This window comes from Muntiacus reevesi, chromosome 1 (genome assembly GCF_963930625.1).
Source record: "Muntiacus reevesi chromosome 1, mMunRee1.1, whole genome shotgun sequence".
Classification (NCBI taxonomy): domain Eukaryota; kingdom Metazoa; phylum Chordata; class Mammalia; order Artiodactyla; family Cervidae; genus Muntiacus; species Muntiacus reevesi.
The window spans coordinates 11,291,201-11,310,948 of record NC_089249.1 but is presented as its reverse complement, the minus strand read 5'-3'; the positions used below and the strand labels follow the sequence as shown (position 1 = coordinate 11,310,948).

The window sequence follows — 19,748 nt, the reverse complement described above, 5'->3', positions numbered from 1 at the left end:
TCGTTTAATCCTCACTCACTCTATGGTGTGGGAGAAATATCATCAGAGCTTTCACTTGAGGAAGCTAAGACACAAAAAGGTCAAGCAACTTGCCCAAGGTTACAGAACAGGAAGAGGTGAAGTCAGGATCGGAAAGCAGATGGTGCCAGAGTACCAATAGAGTATGTTCTCTACACCGCTTCCAATGCCGTAAGTTATCAAGGTAAACAGGTAATGACCGTGTGCTAAGAAAACACACTTGGCTGTCAATATATAGATTGGATTCTAAAGGCGTAATTTCATATATATCCACTTACGATCTTTAAATACCTTTATACATTTAAAGTGTTTGCTGGGGACACTGGATGCATGGAACCGCTACTGGGAAGAACCACCAAACTTCCAGTGAGCTTACCCCTGTTTTCTACATGCCTTTCCCCCAGCCAACATGGAAACTGCTAGGATTCAGAGAATTCTATGAGAAGTCCTGGGGCTTTAGGAATAGGAGAGAAAACTCAAGAATGTTCTAAGAGAATAAGGAAACCTATTTTTTTATTTTTTCTTTTCTCCATTTCCTACACCCCAAGGATCCTGCGGTGGTGGCGGCAGTGGCCCAGACACAGGGGCTGCAGCAGCCACAACTCTGCAGGGACCTTCCCCTCCCTCAGTGGGACTGCAGTTTGCAAAGGGTGGGCCCACGAGCTGCCTTTCTCCTCTGCAGCTTGCCACTGCCTGGCCTCTGTATGGTTACAGCTGTGGGAAGTGTGTGGCAAAGTAGGAGAAACAGCCCCAGCTTTGTAGCGGGAGATCTGAAACATGGAAAAATAAAGTGTTAACAAAGAATCAGAAGATATAAGGAACTACAGAAACTTGAGAAGTGAAAAGAAAAATAACTGACATAAGAAAATTTCCTGGATGGGTCCAACAGCAGGAAGGAGACTAAAAAGGAAGGAGTCGGCGAACCTGAATGTGAATCAACAGAAATGATGTAATCCAAACAGAAAGCAAGGAGACTGAAAAATAAACATGAACCACGCATCAGGGATGGCTGCTGCTGCTCAGTCGCTTCAGCGGGTCCAACTCTGTGACCCCATGGACACTCTCAGGCAAGAGTACTAGAGTGGACTGCCATGCCTCCTCCAGGGGATCTTCCTGACCCAGGGATCCAATCTGGGTCTCCTGCATTGTGGGCAGAGTCTTTATCACTGAGCCACCAGGGAAGCCCCCAGGGATGGATGGGACCCTTCAAAAAAGTCTAATATACAGTTCACGCAAGTCCCAGAAGATGAGAGAGTGCAGTGCAGCAAAGTATTTGAAGAAATAACAGCTGAAAACTTTCCAAAGTGACCAAGAAGCTCAACAAACCTCAAATAGGGTAAAACCAAAGAAATCTGTGCTCACAATCCAACTGCTGAAAAAGAAAAAGTCTTTATAGCTGCCAGAGAAAAATAACGCGTTATTCAGAGGGGAAGAACAATTCATCAGAAAGGCCAGAAAAGTGGCATGACATTTTTACAGTGCTGAAAGGAAAAGAAATAACTGTCAATGCAGAACTGTATCTCCTTCAGGGAAGAAGGTGAAACAAAGACAGTAACAAGAGAAAGAAAACAAAGAGGGCCTGCTGCCACCACAGTGCTCTACATGCTTGCCTAGACCGAAGGGAAATGATACCAGGGAGAAATCTGGAAATTCAGAGATGAAGAAAAAGCAGTAGAAGTGATAAGTATCTGAGGATTAAAAACAAAACTCTGCACTGCACTCGCCGTCTGCAGTGGCCCACACTGTCTGCGGAGCATGCTTCTCTGAATGTGAGTAAGTCTACTTCTTACCTATCAAAACAAAACAAAGCAAAACAACTCTAACACTGCCTGATAAGTTTTCAACATATGGTGAAGTAATACATAAACAACTATTAAACAAAGGAAGGGTGAAGGGATCTGTACTTTTACTTTCCACTTGAAGTGGTAAAATATTGATTCTAAACAGATTATTAAAAATTAAGTATGGTTATGGTAACCTAGAGCAACCACTCTCCCAGGAGTCTTGGCTGGTTACTTCAGAAAAACAAGCTGTAGTGTTTCTCAAACTTTCAATCACTTGGGGATCTTTAAAAATGCAGATTGCATAGGTCAGGGCTAAGGTCCTGATAGTTCTCCTAACAAGTTCCCAGGTGTTGCTGATGGCATGTGTCCAAGGCCCACATTTGGGAGCAGCAAAACAGCCAGGAAACTACTCAAAAGAGTTCTGCATTCCACCTGGTGCTCTTACTAACTTTACAACACATGTTTCAACTCAAAACAAATTTTTATTGTTCACATTTGTGGCGATACATTCAACAAGAAGTTTATTAAGAACTCATGGAATACAAAACCTGATATCAAGTGATTTGAGAGAAAAGCACAGGTTATGAAATGCAGGTCTATAAGAGTCTTCCAAACAACAAGTCTTTTTAAAAACTAGATTTTTAAAAAATATGGGTTAGAAATTTTAAAATATTCTTGCCTGCACTCTTAGTAGATCAACTTTGCAAAAGACAGACCCAAAGTACCATGACTTAGTGTTTAAAGTGCAACTATGTGAATTCCAACCCAATTTGAATATAAAATGCATGATGCCATTTACCTGATAGCCACGCACAAGCGTAGTCTGTAATTCTTTTAAAATATATTGTAGATAATGCACACCCAGATCCTCTATTATTTTTGCGAGGGTGCTGCGTGCAATGTCTCTGATTTCCTGTGCTCTGTTCTTGAGGAGGGCACACACTTTCAGCAAAATACTAGAACATAAGTTGAAAATCTAATTAGCAGAAACAAATAAAAATACAAATATCCTTTTGTTTCTTAATTATTTATAACCCAAATTATTCCAGTTAGGATTCTAAATTATAGCAAACTGTGACAGTGCTTCTCTTTCTAACAAAGAACCACCAATTTCTGACTTGTCACATAACATACCTTGGCAGATTAGTTTCCATAACTTCTCTTGGAAGGGACTGCATTAGTTTAACCATGGCAAAAGCTAAAGGAACTCGAACTACTTCCTCATCATTCACAACCTTTGATTTTATGAGTTTGTGTTCTTCATCTCTTTTAGTCTGTAAGAAGATAAATAAATAAACTGAAACAAAAATAAATGGATTAGGGACCCAGCAACACTACAACCTTGCAGCTGAAAAATTATCTACTGGTATCAAAATGATCAAGAAGTTGGATCATGAGGGAGGAGCCAAGATGGCGGAGGGACAGGACGGGGAGACCACTTTCTCCCCTACAAATTCATTGAAAGAACATTTGAACGCTGAGCAAACTGCACAAAACAACTTTTGACCGCTAGCAGAAGACATCAGGCACCCAGAAAAGCAGCCCATCATCTTCAAAAGGAGGTAGGACAAAATATAAAAGATAAAAAGAGAGACAAAAGAGCTAGGGACGGAGACCCGTTCTGGGAAGGGAGTCATAATAGAGGAAGTTTCCAAACACCAGGAAACCCTCTCACGGGCGGGTCTAGGGGAAGGTTTCGAATCTCAGAGGGCAACCTAACTGGGAGGAAAAATAAAGAAAACCCACAGATTACATGCCTAAAGGCACGCCCAGCAGAAAAGTACCCCAGACGCCGGCATCTGCCACCAGCAAGTGGGGGCAGAAAAGAGAGGAGCAGGCGGCATTGCTTAGGGTAAGGGCCGGGCCCGAATGCCCTGAGGGCAATCAGAGGGAGTTAAGGTGACATAGCAACTTAAACTGTGGGACAGCAAGAGAGAGAGAAAATTAACCGCCTGAACACACTGCCGGCTATTCACAGAACAAAGGGACTGAGCAATTCCAGAGAAGAGCTAGCCGGCGGGAGACCGGCCCATCCCCGCCAGAGGCAGGAGGCACGCTTCTGAATAACCAACAAATCATAGAAGAAATAAAAAAAGGAATCAAAATATGCATGGAAATGAATTAAAATGAAAACACAACAACCCAAAACCTATGGAACACTGAAAAAGCAGTGCTAAGGGGAAGGTTCATGTCAATACAGGCTCACCTCAAGAAACAAGAAAAAAGTCAAATAAATAATCTAACTCTACACCTAAAGCAACTAGAGAAGAAAGAAATGAAGAACCCCAGGGTTAGTAGAAGGAAAGAAATCTTAAAAATTAGGGAAGAAATAAATGCAAAAGAAACTAAAGAGACCATAGCAAAAATCAACAAAGCTAAAAGCTGGTTTTTTGAAAAAATAAACAAAATTGACAAACCATTAGCAAGACTCACTAAGAAACAAAGGGAGAAGAACCAAATTAACAAAATTAGAAATGAAAATAGATCACAACAGTCAACACTGAAATACAAAGGATCATAAGAGACTACTACCAGCAGCTCTATGCCAATAAAATGGACAACTTGGAAGAAATGGACAAATTCTTAGAAAAGTGTAACTTTCCAAAACTGAACCAGAAAGAAATAGAAGATCTTAACAGACCCATCACAAGCAAGGAAATCGAAACTGTAATCAGAAATCTTCCAGGAAACAAAACCCCAGGACCAGATGGCTTCAAAGCTGAATTCTACCAAAAATTTAGAGAAGAGCTAACACCTATCTTACTCAAACTCTTCCAGAAAATTGCAGAAGGTAAACTTTCAAACTCATTCTATGAGGCCACCATCACCCTAATTCCAAAACCAGACAAAGATGCCACAAAAAAAGAAAACTACAGGCCAATATCACTGATGAACACAGATGCAAAAATCCTTAATAAAATTCTAGCAAACAGAATCCAACAACATATTAAAAAAATCATACATCATGACCAAGTGGGCTTTATCCCAGGAATGCAAGGATTCTTTAATATCTGCAAATCAATCAATGTAATACACCACATTAACAAATTGAAAGATAAAAACCATAAGATTATCTCAGTAGATGCAGAAAAAGCCTTTGACAAAATTCAACATCCTTTTATGATTAAAACTCTCCAGAAAGCAGGAATAGAAGGAACATACCTCAACATAATAAAAGCTATATATGACAAACCCACAGCAAGCATTATCCTCAATGGTGAAAAACTGAAAGCATTTCCCCTGAAATCGGGAACAAGACAAGGGTGCCCACTCTCACCACTACTATTCAACATAGTTTTGGAAGTTTTGGCCACAATCAGAGCAGAAAAAGAAATAAAAGGAATCCAGATAGGAAAAGAAGAAGTGAAACTCTCACTGTTTGCAGATGACATAATCCTCTACATAGAAAATCCTAGACTCTACCAGAAAATTACTAGAGCTAATCAATGAATATAGTAAAGTTGCAGGACATAAAAGTAACACACAGAAATCCCTTGCATTCCTATACATTAACAATGAGAAAACAGAAAGAGAAATTAAGGAAACAATACCATTCACTATTGCAACAAAAAGAATAAAATACTTAGGAGTGTATCTACCTAAAGAAACAAAAGACCTATACATAGAAAACTATAAAACACTGATGAAAGAAATTAAAGAGGACACAAACAGATGGAGAAATATACCGTGTTCATGGACTGGAAGAATCAATATTGTCAAAATGGCTATCCTACCCAAAGCAATCTATAGATTCAATGCAATCCCTATCAAGCTACCAACGGTATTTTTCACAGAATTAGAACAAATAATTTCACAATTTGTATGGAAATACAAAACACCTCGAATAGCCAAAGTAATCTTGAGAAAGAAGAATGGAACTGGAGGAATCAACCTGCCTGACTTCAGACTATACTACAAAGCCACAGTCATCAAGACAGTATGGTACTGGCACAAAAACAGAAATATAGATCAATGGAACAGAATAGAAAACCCAGAGATAAATCCACGAACCTATGGACACTTTATCTTCGGCAAAGGAGGCAAGGATATACAATGGAGAAAAGACAATCTCTTTAACAAGTGGTGCTGGGAAAACTGGTCAACTACTTGGAAAAGAATGAAACTAGAACACTTTCTAACACCATACACAAAAATAAACTCAAAATGAATTAAAGATCTAAATGTAAGATCAGAAACTATAAAACTCCTAGAGGAGAACATAGGCAAAACACTCTCCGACATAAACCACAGCAGGATCCTCTATGACCCACCTCCCAGAATATTGGAAATAAAAGCAAAAATAAACAAATGGGACCTAATGAAACTTAAAAGCTTTTGCACAACAAAGGAAACTAAAAGCAAAGTGAAAAGACAGCCCTCAGATTGGGAGAAAATAATAGCAAACGAAGCAACAGACAAAGGACTAATCTCAAAAATATACAAGCAACACCTGCAGCTCAATTCCAGAAAAATAAATGACCCAATCAAAAAATGGGCCAAAGAACTAAACAGACATTTCTCCAAAGAAGACATACAGATGGCTAACAAACACATGAAAAGATGCTCAACATCACTCATTATTAGAGAAATGCAAATCAAAACCACAATGAGGTACCATTACACGCCAGTCAGGATGGCTGCTATCCAAAAGTCTACAAGCAATAAATGCTGGAGGGGGTGTGGAGAAAAGGGAACCCTCTTACACTGTTGGTGGGAATGCAAACTAGTACAGCCGCTATGGAAAACAGTGTGGAGATTTCTTAAAAAACTGGAACTAGAACTGCCATATGACCCAGCAATCCCACTTCTGGGCATACACACTGAGGAAAACAGATCTGAAAGAGACACGTGCACCCCAATGTTCATCGCAGCACTGTTTATAATAGCCAGGACATGGAAGTAACCTAGATGCCCATCAGCAGACGAATGGATAAGGAAGCTGTGGTACATATACACCATGGAATATTACTCGGCCATTAAAAAGAATTCATTTGAATCAGTTCTAATGAGATGGATGAAACTGGAGCCCATTATACAGAGTGAAGTAAGACAGAAAGATAAAGACCAATACAGTATACTAATGCATATATATGGACTTTAGAAAGATGGTAACGCCCTGTATGCAAGACAGAAAAAGAGACACAGATGTACAGAACAGACTTTTGGACTCTGTGGGAGAAGGTGAGGGTGGGATGTTTCGAGAGAACAGCATCAAAACATGTATATTATCTATGGTGAAACAGATCACCAGCCCAGGCTGGATGCGTGAGACAAGTGCTCGGGCCTGGTGCACCGGGAAGACCCAGAGGGATCGGGTAGAGAGGGAGGTGAGAGGGGGGAACGGGGTGGGGAATACATGTAAATCCATGGCTGATTCATGTCAATGTATGACAAAAACCACTACAATACTGTAAAGTAATTAGCCTCCAACTAATAAAAATAAATGGGAAAAAAAATAAAGAAGAAGGATCATTACTCCCTTGGCTGCAGGAGAGGAATCTGAAGATGAGGAGATCACAGAAGGAAAAGTGAAACGTGAAATGTAGAAAAAAAGAAAATCCAAAAGCTGATGTCAACCCACGCAGTTAGGAGCCTCAGTCTGACACGGGCCCACAGACACCCGAGTTCACAAAGGCCTGCTGGGTCCCGGACAGAATGATTACCGTAGATGCCAGGCATTTGTGAAGCCTGGGCAGGATGTCCCCCGTTATGGTTCCTTGGATATTTTTAATTGTTCTCTCCAATTCTTCCTTATTCTGAGGAAGGAAGGAGATGGACTTTGTGATACAGTCAGATTCCTCAGCTGCCGCCCCTTCACAATCAGCTGGGTCAGGTTTTTCTGGCTCTTCGTTCCTGCCCGACAAAGTCTTATCACATTCACCCTCCTCGTCCTCATCCATGGGCTCCAGTTCCAGGGCTCCGTGCTCTGGTGACTCAGTCACTGATGTGGTGTCTGTGTTTAGTAACAACACAAGTCAGCTTAAATGAGGAAACAACACAGGTGTATTAAGTAGTCTTTTCTACCAACATCTAATAAAAAAAAAAAATCAGCAACTACAAGGGCACAATAAAGACTGAGGAAACAGAAGTGAGTGTGTGTTGTGGCTCTTCACTTTCTTACAGTTTAGTTTAATGAGGAAGAGACACAGGTAAACTGATAATTATAAAAAAAGAGTGGAACAGCAAGTACAGGGTACTTGAGGAACACATGGGGAGGCTGGGAAAAAGGAGGGTTCTTAAACAAAAGAAAGCTTCCAAAGTACTGTGGTTCAGTTCAGTTCCGTTCAGTTGCTCAGTCGTGCCCAACTCTTTGCCACCTCCTAGACTGCAGAAAACCAGGCTTCCCTGTCCAGCACCAACTCCCAGAGCTTACTCAAACTCATGGCCATTGAGTTGGTGTTGCCATCCAACCATCTCATCCTCTGTCATCCCCTTCTCCTCCTGCCTTTAATCTTTCCCAGCATCAGAATCTTTTCAAATGAGTCAGCTCTTTTGGAGAAGGAAACGGCAACCTACTCCAGTATTCTTGCCTGGAGGATCCCATGGAAGGAGGAGCCTGGCAGGCTACAATCCACGGGGTCCAAAGACTCAGACACGACTGAGCAACTTCACTTCACTTGCTTATTTTAACTGGATGATAATTACTTTGCAATACTGTGATGGTTTTTGCCATACATTCCACTGTCACTCTTAAAGAACTAATAAAAATCTGAGCCTCATGATATAATCGTCTCTAACCATATCAAATATGTTATTTTTCCTCTTTGTTGCATCAGTTTAAAAAGTTTTGAAAGTCAAAGTCTGTAACTCTAGTTCTTCCTGGGTAATCAACTCAGTATCTTTCACATACGTGTTTTCCAAATTGCGGACAATTAATTGCATGGTTCCGATTTTAAAGGAAGAACTTCATGGTTAGGGAAGAATTTACTGTGCATTTGCCTTCTAAATATTTTCACTTTACATTTTTGTTCCATTCCATTAGAACATTTAGATGAAAATACCACTTCCAGACTACTTCAAGTATCTACAGAACATGATTAAAATGTTCTCATAGAAAAATCTTCGCCCGAAATATGTGGGATACTTGAAAAGAGCAATACATAAATTACAAAGTACATAAATATAAAATCCTACATCCAATATAAAAGGTAAGAAAAAGAGCAACAGAATAAACCTAAGGGAAAAAGAAAAAGATACTTAATAAAAGCCAGGTATGGATTGTTAGGAAGAGGAAAATAAATTCAACTAATAAAGACAATGTGCTAGTTTATGTAATTTTTTAACACACATATATACATTTTTTAAATATTCTTTTCTGTTGTGTTTATCACAGGAGATTGGACATAGTTCCCTGTGTTGTATAGCAGGACCTTGTTGTTTATCCATTTTGAGTGTAATAGTTTGTATCTGCTGACCCCAAATTCCCAGTCCATTCCTCTCAGTTTACATAATTGTGAAGAAAATGGACAAAGCCCAAATACACATAATAAGAAATATGAACAAGACACTAACAGTATGTTAGTGTATTACAGAATTAAAACAGTAGAGTCTGGAACTCAGATATTTTCAGAATATTGATGAAATGGCTAACAGGATAGAAAAACAAATATTTAACATATCCCACAGTAACTAAATAACTAAACATCACTGATACCGTAGATGAACTTTTGAAATTGGTCAGAGTTGTGTCTCAAAAGCCATTATCATTTAGAAACAAGGAAAAATATCTGCTTTTCCAGACTTTCTGTCTTCCTACTTGCTTTTCTGTCTCACTCATACTCCCTCTTGCTCTTCCTTTTCTTCTCTTCTCTCCTTTTTTTCTTTCTTTTTTTGGTGTGGCTGGGAGAAACAGTTCTATTTCTGCTTCACATTTCGATGTCACCATGTCGCCAGTGATAGTAATGACTTAAAATTAGTGTCACCATATAATTTATTATACCAACTGGAATGCTTTCCAGGGTGAAAAGAACCATTTAGAATTATATGAGGGCCACAAGGAAAGAGGGGGACAAATGTTGAACCATTTAATGTTGAACTTAAAACAACCATATCAGGGATAAACTAAAACAAATGAAAATTTCTATACTTTTCCACAGTAGAGAAGAAACAAATGTAATACTGGCCTTTTTATTTACTTCACTTAAGCAGTAACAGAGGTAAAACTGTTTAGCTATCCTATATTCAGAATATTATTTCAAATCAATACATGTAAATGATACTTTTGGGGGATTTTTTGGTTTCATTTTTTGTGTATTTTGTTTTCCTTAGGGTGTTGTTTGTTGTAAGATATTTTACTGAATGTGTACACAGTTTTGCCTTCTACTGAAAACTACCTTCTGATAGGTTCCATTGATTTCATTTGTTCTGAACTCAGTGTCCTTGTTTTCTTGTATAACTAGGAAGAGTAGTGTGTTTTTAAAAATACTTGTAATGTGCCTGAAAAGTCTACAAAATCTCTAGAGAGGATAAACTGAAGGTAAGCCAAAGGGTCGCCCTTAGTGTTCCTGTTTTAGTCTATTTTATAGAACTACAACTGCAGTGAACTTTGTATACTTCTCCTATCATCGAAATAAAGTTCTGCTAAGTACCTTTAATGTTTATATTATAGGTGAAGGGCAACCATTTGCTTGAAAGAAGATAAACTGAAACCATCTATGCTGTTCTTATGCTGTATATTTGACTGTTAAAGTTCTGTCAATAAAGTTTCATTTTCTTAAAAAAAAAAAAAAAATGAGTCAGCTCTTCACATCAGGTGGCCGAAGTATTGGAGTTTCAGCTTCAGCATCAGTCCCTCCAATGAATATTCAGGACTGATTTCCTTTGGGATGGACTGGATGGATCTCCTTGCAGTCCAAGGGACTTTCAAGAGTCTTCTCCGACACCACAGTTCAAAAGCATCAATTCTTCAGCACTCAGCTTTCTTTACAGCCCAATTCTCACATCCATACGTGACTACTGGAAAAACCATAGCTTTGACTAGACGGACCTTTGTTGGTAAAGTAGTGTCTCTGCTTTTTAATATGCTGTTTAGGTTGATCATAGCTTTTCTCCCAAGGAGCAAGCGTCTTTTAATTTCATGGCTGCAGTCACCATCTGCAGTGATTGTGGAGTCCCCCAAAATAAAGTCTGTCACTGTTTTGTTTCCCCATCTACTTGCCATGAAGTGGTGGGACTGGATGCCATGATCTTAGTTTTCTGAATGTTGAGTTTTAAGTCAACTTTTTCACTCTCCTCTTTCACTTTCATCAAGAGGCTCTTTAGTTCTTCTTAGCTTTCTGCCATAAGGATGGTGTCATCTACATATCTGAGGTTACTGATATTTCTCCCGGCAATCTTGATTCCAGTTTGTGCTTCATCCAACCCAGCATTTCGCATGATGTACTCTGCATATAAGTTAAATAAGCAGGGTGACAATATACAGTCATGAAATACTCCTTTTCTGATTTAGAACCAGTCTACTCTTCCATGTCCAGTTCTAACTGTTGCTTCTTGATCTGCATACAGATTTCTCAGGAGGCTGGTCAGGTGGTCTGGTATTCCCATCTCTTTAAAAATTTTCCACAGTTTGTTGTGATCTACACAGTCAAAGGCTCTGGAGTAATCAATAAAGCAGAAGTAGATGCTTTTCCGTACCTCTCTTAAGTTTTTCGATGATCCAACGGATGTTGGCAAAAACCGACATTCTTGTTCATGAGCATCATAATGGCAGCCAACAGGGCTCACGCAGATGTCCCTTACTACAGGATGCACACTGGGCAGTGTGGTGGGGCAAGTCCAGACCCGGCTCTGCTAACAAGCCAAGACCACAGTCCATTAATTTAACTCTTGTGAGCTTTGGATTCTTCACCAGTAAACTGGAAATGGTTTACTTGCAAGGCTATTATAAGGATTAAATGCGATAAAGTCTCATTTCTCACACTTCACTGACCTTAATAAATGACAGCTATCCATTAGCCTTTGTTTTGTTTACGGACTATGTGGCTTTAGGAAAGTTACTTTACATCTGAAATCTCAATTTCTCATATAAAAAATATGGAGTAACTAACACCTAAGGTTCTAGTATGATTCTTATGAGGACAAATGAGAATTTCTGTGTAAATAATCTATAGCTCAGATTTTTGCCCTGTACATTTTAGACTGGACTTCTCTATTGTTAAACAAGTTTTCAGAATAATACTCAAGCCATTCATTTTAACTTCTTCCTGACTCATTCACTGGTCACTACAAGAGCAGAAAAAGGAAGTTAAGCTGAATTATGCCGTCTTTAATTCATAATAATAAATAATAGAAGAATAGGAAGGAAATCTGGTTTAAGAAAGTTTAAAAAACTTACCCTCTTCATTCTGAAGTTTTCTCATTTGTTCTTCAAGAGTTTTGTGGTCAAAGTGAAATGCTTCTAACACTATCACTAGCAAACTGTTAAAAAAAATTTTCACAGAAACATTCATTTGATTAATAATATTTGATTCTTAAAAGGAAAGTTAGACTTATAAAAATTACTTTTACCTATTTTAGGTATTGTTTTACTTTAACAAATCTTAGTATCACCTCATTGATACAAATTAAAAATAAATTGGGATTATAGAAAGGTTATTTCAGAAAAGAATCCAAATTTTACATTTCAAAAACAAAACAAAAGTAAGAGGTTTGGCCATACCTGACACCCAACTTTTGATTGATCTGTCCCGCCTGTAAGACATGAATGAAATGTTTCAAGTAGTATACATATGCTGACCAAGAGAGATGTTTGCAAACAGCTCCAATAACTTCTGTGGCAGCAATGGTTATATTTTCATGCTGTAAAACAAATCAAGAGCATCAATAAGAATAAGTATCTGCAAATAAAATACACATACACAGCTAACTTGGGACAGTAAAAATCTTAGATAGTAGGTGATCAGAAATTATAGAAAGGAAACAGTGCCCAAACTATGTTAAATAGTTTTCCTCTAGCTCTGGAAAAGCCTCTGTCAATTTCAAATGATATCTTCCTTTCATTAAAGGGTTTAACACATTTTAGACCCTATTTCATTCAGACCTCCTTTACAGGTTCAAGCCTACAACTATGAGGTAAGTTGAAGGTGTAAAAGTTGATATATGTCAAAGCTAACTCTAGATTGCACTGGTGAGCACTCATCAGCATGATGCTTTGGAGACCACTCTTTCAGACCTCATGAAGAAGAGAAGCTGGATTCACTCTCATACCTTAACTAGGAAAGCAGAGAAAAATACATCAAACAGTTTTCAGACTTTGGACATCAGTGTAGGACAGTGACCCCAGAGAGAAAGGAAACAAATGAAATGAGCCTTATAACTCCCCTCAGCTGATTGTGTGGGGATAACTGTCAGGCCATAGCACAGGAGAAGAAACCCCAAGAGAGACCTGCATCTCCCTGAGCTAAGGGGTCAGAGTTGAGGCTGTGGAGCCTGAGTTCATAGGGCAGAGTACCAGAGAGAAGAGAGTTACACAGAGAGAAAAGCCACCCAAAGAGCCCCTTAAACTTCAGCTGCGAACTGACCCGTACACGCTGAGTGAGGAAGAGATGAGGAGAGAACTACCAGAAAGGGAGACATGCAGCAATCATCAAAGGCCATACAGGGACGAGAGCAGCTCACGCTCCTCGTGGCCAGGGTGACAAAGCTCCTGGTACCTGGAGTACTGGGCATTCGGGCACTCGGGTGAGTACCTCAGTGGTAGGTTCACACGAGCATCACACCAAGGGCTACTTGTGCCTACAAGCTTAAAAGTGAGCCTCAAAAGGACCAGGCTACTCACTAGCAGCCTAACTGCATCTGAAAACAATCCCAGAAACACCCAGCACCTAGCAAAGGCAAATTTATGATGTCTGGCGTCTGATAAATAATTACCAGGCATACAAAGAAGCTGAAAAATAAATCTAATGAGAAGACGAATCAAACAACAGAAGCACAGAAATGACACAGAAAACCACGATGCAAATGATCAAGAAGGGAGACGAAAGCATGAGCATGTTAAGGAGACACATATGAGGCATAAAAAAGGCCCAAACTGAACTACAGAGACAGAAAAGACAATTCTGAGGGAAGATATACTGGATGGGATTAACAGTAGAACACAAGGCAGAAGGAAACACTAGTGAATTTGAAGACACAGTAATAGAAAAATGAAACCAAATGAAACCCAGAATGAAAAAAAAAAAAAGCCTCAGTGAGTTATAGGATATGGGACAATTTGGAATAGCCTAATATATGATGTAATCTCCAAAGACAAGAAGGGGAACCAAAAATATCTTTGAAAAAGTAATGGCCAAAAAATTCAAAGTTTGACAAAGACTACAAATCTATAGATCCAAGAAGCTCAAGGAACTCCAAGCACAAAACAGGAAGGCAGGAAGGCACCTGATAATCAAATGGCTTAAAACTAGTGATAAAGAGAAAAAGGTTGGGGGGTGGGAGGGGGAGAGACATGGGCCACTCAGAACAAAGGATGACTTCTTTTGCAAACAGTATAAACGAGAAGTCAGTTCCAAGTATTCTTAAAGTATTGGGGAAAAAAATCCAAAACCTGTCAAACTAGAATTCCATACCTAGAAACATTATCTTCCACAAACAAAGATGAGAAAGGAGAAACAAGAGCTGAAAGAATTCATTACCAGTAGACCTGCACTACAAAAAATTTAAAGAAAGTCTTCCTGTCAGTAAAATGATACAGGGTGAGTATCTGGACCTACACAATGGAATGAAGAATACTCGGAACTATAAACATGGAAACAAATACAAAAGATCTTTTCTTTAGTTTTACAGATCTCTTTGAAAGATAGCTGATGGTTTGAAGCAAAAACAACAGTGTATTATGTGGTTTAAAGCTAACATACAGGTAAATCTTATGAAACAAAAACAGCACAAAGATAACTAACAGGCCAACAGAGATAAAATAAAATCACTAAAAAAAAAAATCCAGTTAATCCAAAAGAAGAAAAGGAGGAAAGAGAGGAAAAAATGGGACAAATGGAAAGTAAATAACAAGATCATAGATTAAAACCCAACCATATTAATAATCATTAAATGCAAATGGTCTAAAACTAATCAAAACACAGACTGTGTGATGAAGTAAAAAGGCAAGATTCAGCTATATTTGTTACCTACAAGAAACCAACTTTAAAAAGAAAAGTAAAAATCACAAATAGGTTAAAAATAATAGAAAGGTATACTAAACCAATACCAACCAAAGCTAAACAGTTTATTTTTTCCACCTACACCTCTTTCCTGTTTTACTGCCATCTAACTCTGAGGTGCTTACTGGCTCCTTAAACCGGAATTTAGGGACACATTCTTTTACCTACTTAGGCAATTTTTAAAAATCCTTTAAATATTCTGAAAATACAGAGAAAACCTATCCTTGAACAAAATCATATAATCAAGTCACAAATCCTGCTATGAGGTCCATTAGACTCAAATATTTATCTTTGTCTTTACCATGTGCAGGCACTGTTCTTAGGCACTGTGTCAGTTGCTCAGCTGTGTCTGACGCTTTGTGATCCCATGGACTGTAGCCTGCCCGGCTCCTCTGTCCATGGAATTCTCCAGGCAAGAATATTGGAGTGGGTTGCCATCTCCTTCTCCAGGGAATCTTCCTGACCTGGTTCTCCTGCATTGCAGGCAGATGCTTTACTGTCTGAGCTACCAGGGAAACCCATTCTTAGGCATATGTAGTATAAAACTGAAGACATTCTGAGTTCAAATATAGGTTCTGACTGTATGTCTCTGAGAAAGTTATATAACCTCACTGATTCTCAGTTTATTCTCTTATAAAATAGCAGTAGCAGTCCCTACACCATAGGGTTGAGTTGCTGTGAGGATTAAATCAGAATTGTGCCTGTATCTGGTATAATGCTGAAGAAAGGTAGCTATTGTTTTATTTCATTTCTTATGAGCCATTTGGGAAAATAATGCGAATTAAGGTGTATGATACAAAAATAAAAGTATGACATCTTGGTGATGTGATCATTTCTGTGAAAGGAAATATTCTGTGGTTAGCCTTTGTGAGCTAACAATAGTGAACATAAAATAATAGACACCGTTTTTAGAGCATGTGCCTGGCACAATTTTAAGGGTTTTTATAAGATCTGTTTTTTTAAAGAACTATTTTAAGTCTCTAATTATGGTGAACAACATCAGTGTGGATGCCACGAATCCCACCTATACTTTGCAGAAGCTGTCATGGAACAGGGAAAAATGTCCTGGCTTCTACAGCTAAAGCCCTACCTTGAGCATTTTCTCATCAAAAACTGGCGCCATAGCATAAGGCATGATGTAATTCTGTAGAGACTTAGAAGACAGCACGACTTTGCCTTCCACTAGTTGTTTTGCCAGTTTCTTCAGGGCTCTTGCTCTTCTGTGGATCTATGAGTTAGATAAAATATAAATTAGTTACTGAATGAGCTCACCACCCACCGGCTCCATTTCAGTCATAGTCCTCTTCGATGAAAAGATTAAAAGAGTGAAATACAGTCCAAGTGTTACATGAGCAAACACCTGTGCCTTGATTTGTTTCCAGAGGCATAATGCATAGCGTTTCTTTACCAATGGATCCTAGAGCATTTAAACTTCTTAGCAAATGGCAAAGAAAGGTGACACTATTATTATGGCTTGTGATACCACCAAGTAAAGAAGCATGTCCTTTGCAAATCTGATGACCACAAAGACCAAGAAATGAGAAGCTCAAAACTTTTTGGAAAATTAAAATATATCTTTTAAAATGAGAACCACTGAAATGTCTGTTTCAAAGACAAGGGGGAAAAAAAAGAACTGTCTTCTACCTGAATGTGCTTCATATTCTCAAAGAAGTCCATTTCTGGATCATGGCAATTAGTAAGTTGAACCAAGTCTTTAAATTCTGGTTGATTTGGAAAGGTTTGAATTAAACAGGAAAGCAGCGTGGTATAATCCTGTTGAATACTCTGCAAATATCAAGTTAAGAAAAAAAAATTTTTTTTTAAAGAATTTGATTAATACAAAGAAACACCAAAAAGTCAGTAAATTTTTTTTTAAAGTAAAACATTCCCAATGTAAAAACAAACTACGTAAAATCAGAAATGATTGCTCTCTTCTCCGTTTCCACTCCCCTGTTAAAAGTCTGGTAAGTATTTATACAATTAGGTATTTTAATTAAGTGTACTGAGGCTGACTGCTTTTCCACAAATTATAGCAGAACTGCAGGAAAACAAAACAAAAACCCACAGATAACAAGTACTTAATTGCAAACCCCAATACCTCTGTCTGGTTCTTCAATCCTTTCCTCAGTTTCTCTAGGAGAGAACGATGAATGATTTCTCTATATTCTTTCTCTGTGACATTCAAAGCAGCAAGCTTTTTGATGATATTCATCAAGCACATGCTTGCATTATCACTTAAAGACATGTCTCCTAACTGGACACAGGAAAAAGCCCAAATTATACTGTGCAATAACTATAACATGGACTATTATTTCCCAAATAAGATTTAGCCACTCTTCTGTATAAAACTCTCTACTAAGAAATGTCCCACAGGTACTTCACCCTTAAGGAAGAACAAATATAGGGGTGTGAGGAACACAGTAAGTGACTTGGAAAAATCATGCTTACCGAGAAGGGTTTTTTATTTGAGAAAATACTATGAGATGTACTTTTGTAAAATTACTGCTTTTGTCTTTTGAAATTTGGTATTTTATACATCATGGGTTGTTTTTCTTTCTCTCCCCCCTCCCCCCTACTTTTAATTGAAGTATGAGATACACTTTTTAATTAACTTTATTTTTCAAAGCAAAGAGAATAAAAGGTTCCCTAAAGCCAGTTTCAATTTTCAAAACCAGCTGCTCACTCAGAAGGACAGAGTTGGCTGGTATAATTCTGGTGAGCTGCTCCAGAGTTCCTCGTTTATAAAGAAGGTGGGTTGTAAGTGTAGAAAAGTATTCTCAACTACGCCAGCCAGGCAGTGATTCAGAATCCCTCATGTTGAACTTTGATAAGATATAAGAAGAATGAGCCCCAAATGGGGAGATTACTTTTTCCTCTATTACTTAATTCTTAATATTTGACAAATAACTATAAAATACCACAAAAGATTACTGATACCACTACATAGTTAACTATTAAGCAAGGGCTTCATTTTCCCTATTTTTGAAATTTAATTCATTTTAGCAACACGGCACTTAATATATAGCTCCAAACCTTTTTATTTCTACTGTGTCAATAAAAGAGGGCAACTGTCAAATAATATAGCTATTTAACTTAAAAAAATTGATATTTAACTGACACACTATGAAATTTACCCTTTTAAGTTGTATAATTCAATGGTTTTCAGCATATTCCAAAGGTTTTATAACCATGACCACCATCTAATTTTAGAAAATTTTTACCATCCCCAAAGGAAATTTTGTACCATTATAATATAATCACTCATTCTTCATTTCTTTCTCCCCTCACAGCTCCTGATAACCACTAATTTATCTTCTGTCTCTGTGAACTTTCCCATTCTAATACACAGCTTTTGACTTTTCAAAGTACTTCCACATACATCATTTTTTTCAAAATATCTGCCTTTCATATCATGAGAATAACAGTATGGTCTCTGCTAAATATTGTGCAACTAAAAGAAATTTTATACTAAAAATCCCATTGTCCTCAAAAACCAAACTAAGAAATTAGGTTATACAGTTGTACTGTCAAAATAATAAAAAACAATCCACAAAGTTTTACTATAAAAAACCTACCTCCATGTTATAGAAACAATTATGCATAACTGGAATTAGGTAGTTAATGTCCACAGTTTGCATCTCTTTAACGTAAGAGGTGATGCTCTGGAACGCCGAGAAGCGAACATCAAAGTTGATATCATCAAGATGTCTTTGATCAAAGGCGCTAAGCTACAAAAAATGCCAGTGAAATCATATAAATGAAGGTATATAAATCTTAAATAAGGAAAATAATAATAGTTTTGAAGCAAAAGAAACTTAAGATTTTTTTTCTTACCTTGACAACATCAGTAATATATGTTAATCCACTCTTAAAATCAGAAAGGGTCTAAAAGGAATGAAAGCAGTATATTATTAGTGAAAACAACCCTAACTTCTCTGCTCACCATCCCCTTTGATCCCCTGCCTGCACTCAAAAATATATGGAAACATCATACTGGCACCAAGAAAGCTGCTAATATTAATATGCATTCCATGTCATAGTTACCTTTTGAAAAAGGAGGGATTTAGGATAGAAATGAATATTACAGACCTGGAAAACTGTACAAAGCAATTGTCTTGACATCTTGTTCTTAATAACTGAGAAGAGTTTTGCTAGAGGCTTGAGGAAGCTTGTAGGCTCCAGACAGTGTTTCAACAGGTTTTGTATTGTCACCAGAATGTCGATTTCTGTATCCTTAAGAATAACATGGAGAGAAATCATATTTTAGTAATTCAGAAAACTGGTCATGTTGTTTTTAATATATCACAGCACAGAACACAAATAAATATGTGTAACAAGTAAAAGTAGTAGTAATTAGAAAAGTTATTTTATGGTCTTTTAAAAGTTCTTAACATTTTAACTTGACCAAAAACCCATAATAGTGTCCATCAACAGTTTCTTCCTTTAGTTCTAAAAGAAAGTATGCATGGTTTTAAAACATAATTTCTTCTATTTTCTAGTCAAAAAAGAAACAAAGAAAATGAACTTGCTGACAAAAAACACACACTTTTGGCTGTGCAGAAATGCATGGTCTTCTAAAACTAAATTACTACATGGTAAGAGTCATTTAGTATAACTACTAAGGCTTTATAAATGAGTGTGAGAAATGGGGAGACTCTTTTAAAAAATAAAGACTAAACTAGGGTTTGAAAATCATACCAGAGACTCTCAGCAATGTGTGAATATGAAAACAGTTTGACTTTTCATTCAGTTTGCCATTCATATTTAAGATCACTATCATTCACATTTAAGA

General features: G+C 37.8%; 1 protein-coding gene across 1 annotated transcript in view; it reads right to left on the bottom strand.

Moving 5' to 3' along the window:
* Nucleotides 1-19,748, bottom strand: part of UTP20 (UTP20 small subunit processome component) — a 90,209-nt gene that overhangs the window by 20,255 nt on the left and 50,206 nt on the right. The window contains exons 33-43 of the mRNA XM_065937618.1: nucleotides 19,046-19,189; nucleotides 18,791-18,841; nucleotides 18,532-18,684; nucleotides 17,055-17,210; nucleotides 16,601-16,741; nucleotides 16,047-16,184; nucleotides 12,460-12,599; nucleotides 12,136-12,218; nucleotides 7,466-7,755; nucleotides 2,937-3,076; nucleotides 2,602-2,758 (exon numbers count right to left, since the gene is read on the bottom strand). Coding sequence (XP_065793690.1) covers nucleotides 2,602-2,758; nucleotides 2,937-3,076; nucleotides 7,466-7,755; nucleotides 12,136-12,218; nucleotides 12,460-12,599; nucleotides 16,047-16,184; nucleotides 16,601-16,741; nucleotides 17,055-17,210; nucleotides 18,532-18,684; nucleotides 18,791-18,841; nucleotides 19,046-19,189 — 1,593 coding nt within the window. The remainder of the gene's footprint in view (nucleotides 1-2,601; nucleotides 2,759-2,936; nucleotides 3,077-7,465; nucleotides 7,756-12,135; nucleotides 12,219-12,459; nucleotides 12,600-16,046; nucleotides 16,185-16,600; nucleotides 16,742-17,054; nucleotides 17,211-18,531; nucleotides 18,685-18,790; nucleotides 18,842-19,045; nucleotides 19,190-19,748) is intronic.